The sequence below is a fragment of the Ylistrum balloti genome, unplaced genomic scaffold (genome assembly GCF_031769215.1).
Source record: "Ylistrum balloti isolate Yb309-2 unplaced genomic scaffold, AGI_CSIRO_Ybal_v1 Utg370416, whole genome shotgun sequence".
NCBI lineage: Eukaryota > Metazoa > Mollusca > Bivalvia > Pectinida > Pectinidae > Ylistrum > Ylistrum balloti.
In genome coordinates this window covers 1533235-1543374 of record NW_026782282.1, presented here as the reverse complement: position 1 = coordinate 1543374, position 10140 = coordinate 1533235, and the positions used below count along the sequence as shown (strand labels likewise).

At 38.6% G+C, this 10140-nt stretch overlaps 3 protein-coding genes across 3 annotated transcripts; all 3 read left to right on the top strand.

The window, feature by feature from the left end:
- Nucleotides 1–943: 943 nt before the first annotated feature.
- Nucleotides 944–2783, top strand: LOC132554581 (uncharacterized). The gene is made up of 2 exons (XM_060218906.1): nucleotides 944–1407; nucleotides 2102–2783. The coding sequence occupies exons 1-2, from the start codon at nucleotides 944–946 to the stop codon at nucleotides 2781–2783; spliced, it is 1146 nt and encodes a 381-aa protein (XP_060074889.1).
- A 1564-nt stretch (nucleotides 2784–4347) lies between these two features.
- LOC132554593 (uncharacterized) lies at nucleotides 4348–6490 on the top strand. The gene is made up of 2 exons (XM_060218916.1): nucleotides 4348–4811; nucleotides 5809–6490. The coding sequence occupies exons 1-2, from the start codon at nucleotides 4348–4350 to the stop codon at nucleotides 6488–6490; spliced, it is 1146 nt and encodes a 381-aa protein (XP_060074899.1).
- A 1667-nt stretch (nucleotides 6491–8157) lies between these two features.
- On the top strand, nucleotides 8158–9874 carry LOC132554579 (uncharacterized). The gene is made up of 2 exons (XM_060218905.1): nucleotides 8158–8618; nucleotides 9187–9874. Exons 1-2 carry the CDS (start codon nucleotides 8158–8160, stop codon nucleotides 9872–9874), a joined length of 1149 nt encoding a protein of 382 aa, XP_060074888.1.
- The last annotated feature ends 266 nt before the right edge of the window (nucleotides 9875–10140 follow it).

The window sequence follows — 10140 nt, the reverse complement described above, 5'->3', positions numbered from 1 at the left end:
AATGAAACTCAAATTCATATCTAGTGAGGTATCCAAACGCTTTTTCTCGGATTTTCCTCATATATGTAAATCCACTGTTTGGTCTACCAGATTACTCGAGGCTACCTTCAACTACATCAAATAATGCCGTTATCACATTCGTTATGTGGATTTTAGAAGTATTAATTGTTCTTTGAGAAGAAATTTGTATCTCACACTGGAAGGGCGATATCTCCAGCTGACATTCTATTAGCAATGACAATCTTAATATTTGTTTTGTTAAGTTTGTGCGAAAGGCAAACATGCGAATAGCACATTAATGTACAAATATAGATTGTAGACAGACAGATAATGATACAACGAAGATTGCGAGTCCAAATATGGGAAAACTTCTAGAAAAACCAGAAACAATTTGTTATACTCTTACATAGCATGTGCTAACCATGCGAAATATGGTTTTATTTTAAATGAGACGACGCGCTGGTATTTTGTCACAACAGGATAGGCTTTGCTATATAGTCCTTAATACGACATCCCAATACACTGTCATGTTGCGGTGTAATAGCCTGATAGATAAAATTTAGATTTCTCATTCACTTATACTTCTAACGCTAAAGAGATCCTGTAAAAGCATTCTAATTTTTTATTGTTTCCGGAGTCGAAGAAAAGTCGATAAAATAGTTACTGTACAATTTTATTAAAAAAAGATTGTACAAAACACACACAAATGAATAGCATCTTTTCATAATTTAGAGTAAGATACATCATTAATATAGGGAACCCTAGTCCGGGCTTTGATTTAACTTCGGTAAAAATAAGATACTTTGCAGTATATCTCAACATTTGTGGACAATATCAAGCTTCATTGATGATCCTCTTGAAAAGGTATTCGTCACTGAACCATGTTATTATCATAATCCCAATTGATTTTTATTCTAATCCCGAACAGTACAAAAGTGCAGTTATGAATCAAGCCAAACTCAAGATTGGATTCATTGGGGCTGGGGCGATTCACTTTGGTAGACCGGAAGTACCCTGGGATCATGCGTCGCGCCTGGAGAAGATTGGCGGACTTGAGGTAATTGGAATTGTTGACCCTGACACCCGTCGGAGTGACGAGGTACTTAAGGACCGACTGGCCTCTCCGGACTACGGACACATGTACACAAACTGCCGTCTCCTTGCAAACTACGAGGAGTTACTTGCAATGAACCCGGATGTTGTCTTCATCGGCAGTCCCCCGGGTTATAGAGGATCCCCTTTGGGGGGAAAGAATATAGAACTTGAGTTCACTCGAGCTGGGATACATGCTTTTGTAGAAAAACCTCTGTCGGTTTTGCCACCAGAAGAGTTCTCGACCTACGCATGCGCAGTAACGGAGGCGTGTCGGGTCAACAACATCGTGCTGTCAGTTGGCTATAAGTTTCGGTAGGGACACTTTTCTTGATCATTGGTTGTATATCATGTATAGTTTATATCTCATATATGACATATGAGAAATAATTTTGTCATCCTTTCCAGTATCACAGTGTCCATAGGCAAAACCCTTAGGGCGATGAAGAATCACTATTCCAAGCACTTCTTCTGAAATGAATTTCTGAATACAGAAAAGAATTGTACATTCACGCATTTCCAAGATTATCTTTTTAGAATAGCATTCTTCTGAAATCCCCAATGCTGACTGGGCGTTAAACGCTATTATATCTCTCACTATCTCATTACCCACAACAAACACCTTCTTATTGTTGCGATACTTTAAAGCTTCCTAAGTGGCATGAATTTAGCCTCCCAGTTGCATACATATAGAAGGTTATTCTCTTATTCTCTCTAAATACGTTGCAGCAAGGATTAGAACACGCTTATGTAATCATGAAATGTGTAAAAATATCAAATAAAAATTCATCATCAACACATCAACAACCATAACCATCCTCATCACGTCCTCCTCCTTTTCCTCCTCCTCCTCCTCATCATCATCATTCACGAATCAACCTCTATTTAGTAATTTATTTCATTTAAACGTCGTTTAGTTCATACCTGCTTTGTTATGTTAAAATGATAAGACCCCATCTGAGGCTAATGAGATATAAATGTTATTCAATTTCGATGGATATTTTCGCAGGTACCATGCAGCCATCCTAAAAATGAAGGAATTGATTGCTCAACACGGCGGAAAAGTGATGGCATTCAATGCCCGCTATTACTTTGCCTACACCGAAGGTATTAACAAATACTGGTTCAACTCCGATATCAGCGGTGGACCAATTGTAGAACAGGCTACCCACTTCTGTGACCTAGCTCGGTACATTTGTGGGGAAGTCGACATGTCGACACTAGATACGCTCTTGCTAAACGATTCAGACGAGGGCGAGGCCGGTAAGCTGAATCATCTCTCTAACCAAGCAGAAGAAGACATCCCCTCTTGTAAACGGATCCCCAGAGTTACACTTAGTCACTGGAGATTCCAGGACGGTGGTCTCGGTACTTTGATGCATTCTCTTACGCTACCTGGAAGTCGTTACCATGTAACTTTTGATGTTCAGTTGGACGGTCTCCAACTCTCCTTGATAGACCCGTACGGAAGTTCCAGTATCCTGAGGGTCCGGAGTCTAGAGGGCGGAAATCCCAACCAGGACCAAGACTTGGTTTTCGAGAACGACATGTACCTCAGAGAACTGGATACATTCATTATAGCTGTTCGTCAAAAGAAGCAATCCCTAATCAAAAGTTCTTACGAAGACGCCATGAAAACATACGAATTTACCTGGGCGATACGGCGACAGGGAGAGGCCAAAATGAAGTGAACAACATAAAGCCATCGTTTTATGTCACCTACATTAATCATACCATGATGTACTCACTATAGAATAAATTACGACGTCCGGGATTATTCATGTATGCTTTTCTACTTTTTAACCGTTTGTTTAGTGTAAAGAACATATTTTTTATAAACAAGAAGAAACTAGAGTCAACTAGGTTATTTTCCATAATTTTCCCATATCGTTTTCGTACTTTAGATCGCTAAATCCTTTGGCACATTATTCAGCATCTTTCTCCTTGGATTGATTAAACATAATACATTAAGAAAATAATACACTGTTATATAAATTCTATAATTTTAACCATTTATAACATAACATTTACACTACTAGACCAATATCATTCAATTATCAGTACATTGCTTGGGCGATGCCTCTCTGAATTGAACAAGCTATAGTGTAAAATCGAGTATTTTTTCGGGGCTTAATTTTCGTGATATTGAAAAAAAACTTACACCTGATTTCGTGGATAAATATAAATACTTATTTCAACAGTTTTGGAAATATAACTCGTGGATAACTGTTAGCAATAAAAACATCATTGAGGCAATCTATAGGATACGAGATGTTAACAGTATAACAAATGAACTACTTTCAATCAAAGAACATTGGTATGCTGGCTATTCAACAATAACATCTTCGCTGTCGCTGGTAAAATGAAACTACTTCTGGGCCACATACAACACAGAACGGAGGAATAATCAGTGGAAATCATATTGTGAAATAATTGGGGAGACTTTTGTGTCCTAGAAGACGATAATAACAATGTATAATCCTTGGTATCCCGCCTAAAGATATCTGTGTACAGTACTGATATGTTATGATCACACTACCACGATGGACAATATGATTTATCTTAATCAAGGTTTTAAGAAGAAATAATATCAAAACCTTAAGGTGGTCGGTTGGTGAAGTGGTCACACAGTCGCCTTGCTCCTGGACACCCGGTATTCGATTCCATAATGGACATGCGTCTCCTGGCCGACCACGTGGATACTCAATTTCCTCCCTCAGTAAGATTGTCGCGAGCTTTCACCCGAGCCCTCAAAGGGGGATTCATTTAAGTTGGAAAAAATTGTTTTGCAATTGTTGTGAAATTAATGATTATCTAGCGAACACGCAGCTTGATAAGTTATACACTGTTACTATACCCAACAGTGATTTTCGGGCGAAGTCGTGTGGCGATTCTGATTTGTTAACAGACATCTGACTTGTTTATCTACCTGAGATGTTTTTAAGCGGACAGTCTTTTCTCGGACAGATTGGTGAAGGGTGTGTACAGAAGAGGTCAAATCAAGGTATGCACAGACACGTGTTAACGTATTGGTAAACAAATAGACGTCGTTTATGGTGTTTGTTATTTTATCATACATTAGTGTACAACTAGTTCAACATACATAATAATTATAAATATGCATTACGGAAAATCTATGGTTTATCTTGTTAAGTAGCATACCTCGGGCGTTGTTATTGCTATGATTTTGTTTATAAAGGAACTTGGTGTATATATATGACTGCTTAAATTTTTGAACATCACAGAAGTGCAGGCATGAATGAAAAAACTCTGAAGATTGGATTCATTGGGGCTGGAGCGATTCACTTTGGTAGACCGGAAGTACCATGGGATCATGCGTCACGCCTAGAGAAGATTGGTGGACTAGAGGTGATAGGAATCGTTGACCCTGACACCTGTCGGAGTGAAAAGGTTCTAAATGAACGACTCGCCTCTCTTGACCACGAACACATGTATGCAAACTGCCGACTACTAACCGACTACAAGGAGTTACTGGGAATGAAACCGGATGTGGCCTTCATCGGGATTCCTCCAGCACATAGAGGGTCTCCTATAGAAGGAAAGAACGTAGAACTGGAGTTTGTTCAGGCTGGAATACATGTTTTTGTTGAAAAGCCGCTTTCAATCGTGCCACCAGAAGAATTCTTTGCTTACGCATATTCAGTTTCAGAAACATGTCGGATCAACAACGTTGTGCTGTCAGTTGGTTATATGTTCAGGTAAGGTCTATAAGACGGGATTATTTTGCATCAATGAAATATTAGAATTGTTATGAATCTTATTCGAAAGTTCCAAAATCGACTTTGGGTGGTGAAAGTACTTCAGCTTAGAGCAGTTTTTACCATATATGTTACGATACTAGTTTAGGTGCATACAGAATAGATTTTGCTTGTTGGCATTGTCGCCCGTGAACAGACAGGGTTATGTAGAGGCGAGGTCTTCTCGTAGTAGCAGTGAAAAAATATGGGAGGCCCATTGATATCATCCAGTGTAATACGACTAAAGTATGGTTCGAAAGGGAACACGCATGCCATTAGTATTGAACAGTTCGTTTCTCAGCTTCCATAGAAACAAAAATAAAAAAAGCGAATGAGCTGTGTGTCGTCTTTGCCCCTTGCAAACGAAGAGTTATGTTGCACAGGTACATAGCTACGTGATAAACCTACAGATTCCACAAATTTCTTCCCGCAATATTTCTTCCCCAAGGAAATACGTATTTAATAGTTTTTAGATAATAAAGATTAAACGAAAACAATTTGTGAACCCTTTCCCTGCAATTGTGACTGTAATTCTTAATGCAACATGACGCCTGATCGTCACACAAATATTGTCTGGTGGAAATAATGTACAAAAGCACACTTTGAAAACCATCGTTTTCGTCACGACCCATCATAAGTAAAGTCACTTTACAGAATACAATTTTAAACTCATCCAATCCTTTTGAAGCTGTCATTTAAAATAGCTTTTCAAATGAGAAAATATTGTAAAATAAAACCTTCATTGTACCAGGTTTTTAAATCACCGAAAAACACTATCATAACACCATATCTAACCAAAATTATGATAAATTTGATATGATACTTTTCTAGGAGGGTGTTTTTTGTTTTTGTTTTTGTTTTTTTTTTTCTGTGTGTTTTTTGTTTTGTTTTGTGTTTGTTTTCAGTCAACCTTAGCAAATTGTCTTTAAAACAATAATATAACATTGCATTTCCCCAGGTACCATGCTGCCGTTCTGAAGATGAAGGAGTTAATTCAAAACCATGGTGGGAAGGTTATGGCTTTCAATGCGCGCTATTACTTTGCTTACACACAGGAAACAAACAAACAATGGTTCAACACTGACTTCTTCGGGGGACCAATCGTAGAACAGGCCACCCACTTCTGTGACCTGGCCCGGTACATAGTCGGGGATATAGATATGACGTCACTGCACACTATTATGCTAAACGATTCTGATAAGGGTGGAGCCGGTAAGCTGAACAACCTAGTTAGCCAGGCAGAAGACGACATTCCGTCCAACAAGAGGATCCCTAGAGTCACACTCAGTCACTGGAGATTCCAGGACGGTGGCCTTGGCACTTTGATGCACTCTGTTACGTTACCAGGAAGTCGTTACCAAGCAACCATTGACGTTCAGTTGGACGGTCTCCAGCTCTCTCTCATTGATCCTTATGAGAGTACCAGTGTACTCCGAGTCCGAAACTTAAAGGGTGGAAATCCCAACCAAGACCAAGATTTCGTTTTCGAAAACGACGACACGTATCTGAACGAATTGGACACATTTATCAAAGCTGTTCGTCAGAGGAATCAATCCCTAATCAAGAGTTCGTATGAAGACGCCATGAAAACGTACGAATTGACCTGGGCGATACGGCGACAAGGCGAAGTCAAGATATAAAGCTTGGAAAATAGCTTTTTATTCTCTATCACAATCAACTTATACATGTAGAATCCTTCAGAACCAAAGCCTGCGTATATCTTACTTACATTAATACAATATTCAGTTTTAATTATTACATGTTTTGGGATTGCATCCCTTGATTGTCAACCATACCTAAATTAAAATAAAAGAACTTCTTTAACTCGAAGTCGACGTAATCATATTTATTAAAGCTGTTCGTCAGAGGAAACGATCCCTTATCGACAGTTCGTATGAAGCCGCCAGCTGAACGTACAAATTGAAATACGGCGTCAGAGCGAAGGCAAGATGAAGTGTCCTGAATTAGAATTCTAATACGTTAATAATTTATTATATCTACTAAAATTGTTTGTAAGTTCACCATGATATAGTAATATAATGTGTACACATAAAAGAAACAATCTTCGTTAAAGTGTTGTTTGATGCAAATTTAAGAATTGGTCATAGTCTACTTCCTAGTGACAATTTATAATTCATAGATATCTGTCAGCATTTACGATAAGGATATATGTGTACTTGCTTTATCTGGTGTAAAGAGTCTAGCGTGAACAATATTCTGGTATCAAGGAGCTGGCCAATCCTCCACACAGGGAAACCCTTGGCTCAGGTACTATATACAAACAAGGAATAAGACCATTTAATATCAGATTCTTAATTGCATTGCATATGATATTTACTATAGAAAGGATTAATCGTTGTTGGAAATTGCATTGCCATATCTAAACCTTATAAGGTATGACTTAGTTTTAACATTATAGAAATCAACTTATTTCCTGAATGGTTGTCGACGCGCGACCATAAGCTCGCTGTTAATACATTCTTTTGTAGAAATGCCAAAAACAATTCCAGTCAGGAAATATTCTTGCATTTATTTTTATGCTTTTAGTATATATGAATAAGCAATAGGGTAAGGTATTGTGAAAACTGTTCCAGAGTCAAATAGAATGACTAACAATGGTATGCTTATATTATGTTGGCATCCGAATGGCAGCATGCTTCATTATTGATACTATTTTTTCAAAATACTAAAATCAGATAAATTTTTTCAAATCAACCATTTTTTTCCTATTTTGTCCTGAATATTGTGATCACTATTTGTTGTTTTACCTTGCTAGATGTAACATTTTTCAGTAGTGTATCTAATCAAAATGTCCTGTAGGTAGGGTGTAAGACATCGATCTTGTCTCTCTCTCTCTCTCTCTCTCCCCCCTCTCCCTCCCCTTAACAACTGTTCCTTTTTCTAATGTCAACCTTGGCACAGCTCTCTTGTAATCTATGAGTTGATTGTCCGTCACGAATCTCCTGACCGATAAAAGTCAATACAGTTTATAAAACTTTCTGCTGTTTGGACAAGCGTAGCGATGGTCCGACGACATTACAATAGAACAGGATAGGGCACCATGCTGCTGTGTCCAGGTTATAGTCTGTCAGTATTATGACACTATATTAAGACAGTCTTCGTAAGAAGTTTTTGTTGCAGGGACGGGAAGGATATCCGATCATTTTATCAGTTCACGGATTAAAAGGAAATGATAAATCGTGATATCTGTAGTAGTTGCGTTTTAAATTCAATAAATATTTCTTGAAGTTCCTGTCTGTGTATGTACAAATATTAAAGAAAGATACAATATCTATCCACTGCAGGTATGTCGGACATCATCTTAAGAATCGGCTTTTTAGGAGCTGGATGTATTAATTTCGGTCGATGGAACGTTTCCTGGGACCATGCGTCACGTCTTGAACGTCTTGGTGGTTTCAAAGTTATAGGCATTGTGGACCCCGACACAGTGAAAGCGAAGCAGGTATTACAGACACGGTTGGCGTCACAAAATGGCAGCTTCTACACGGAATGTCGAATAATGGCTGACCTCGCCGAATTAATTGCACAACGTCCAGACGCTGTTTTTATAGGTGTGCCACCCGTAGCTCGGGGTAGCCTTCAGTATAATAAGGATCTTGAACTGCAGTGTGTACGGGCAGGCATCCACGTATTTGTAGAGAAGCCCATGTCAGTTCTGCCGCTTGACGACTTCCGGCTGTATGCTGCAGCTATGCAGAAAGCAGTAGAGGAATCCAATGTGGTTCTCTCTGTAGGATATATGTTCAGGTATTTAATTTCTCACTTGTAATAAACTAAAGTATTTAAGGCATCACTGAGATATAAAAGAAATATAACTTATATCTATATTAAAAATTACAAAATCCCCTACTGCTTCCTGATAATTGATGGTCAGACTTATGGTCCCAAAAAGTAAATTAAAACTTTTCCGCACTGAGCCTTTGAAAAGAAAAAACATATTTGCGATATGAAGCTGAATGTGTCTGACGCTCGTTTTCTGTTGGTTTCGTTGTTGTATACCTTGTCCTCATTTGAGAACGTGACATTAATTACTTGGATTGACCAAGGTTTTTATGACGAGTGTCGTCGATGAAGCAGTAAACGCTCACTCTTCCCGAACACTAGGTCTTATTCTTCTTGTACTTTTTTGAGGAGTTTCCGTGTAAATATTTCCTATGTCATTGTTTTATTGAATTTGAGTTAGGATTATTGTTATCTTGACATGTTGATATTTTATTGTTGTTTTTTTTTATATTGTTTAAACCGGTAAGCACAATCAATATTCATGAGAAAAGCTGTCTATCTCAACAAAATAATGCGTACCTTCACTTTACAGATATCATGCAGCAGTTAGGAAAATGAAAGAACTGATGAAAGAACACGGAGGAAAGGTCATGGCATTTAATGCACGATATTACTACGCATACACTGAAATGACCAATAAATATTGGTATAACGCTGACCTGAGTGGTGGTCCGGTGATTGAGCAAGCCACTCATTTCTTTGATCTGGCCAGGTACATTGTGGGAGACGTTGATTTATCATCCATACACACACTCATGCTTGAAGAAGACGACCGCAGTGGCGCGGGCCACATCGGACATGTTCCGCTGGGTGCAGAGGAAGATATTCCACCACGCAAAAGAATCCCACGGGTCACCATCAGTCACTGGAGATTTGAAAATGCAGGGGTTGGAACTATGATGCATTCGATTGCGTTGCCTGGTACAAGATACGAGGCAAATATTGACGTTCAGCTGGATGGATTGAAATTGTCCCTAATAGAACCATATCAGGAAAGTTGTATTCTACGCATGCGTTCAATGGAGAACGGGAAACGTGACGTGGACAAAGATTTTACATTTGAAGGGAGTGACTCCTACAGTACGGAGCTGGAGACGTTTTTGCAGGCCGTCAGAAAGAATGATCAGTCACTGATAAAAAGCTCTTACGCGGACGCCGCAAAAACATATGAACTTACTTGGGCAGTACGACTCAATGGAGAACGGAATTTCAGGACCTAGGGAATGAAGAGTAGGTGGTCAAGTAATACAGGCGTATGAGGATTGATGAAAAAAATTATTGAAATTAAGCGGAGATATTGACTAACGATGCACTTTATACAACCCTTTTGAAATTTTCAAGTTGCACTTTAATCAAATTTTGTTTTTCAACGTTGGAAAATATAACTAGACTAACAAGAAAACACTACATGCACTTTATAACAAAGAGAAATCTGTGCTCGATCTTTACGCAGTGCTTAAATAGGGAAATGGCATGTTAAATACAA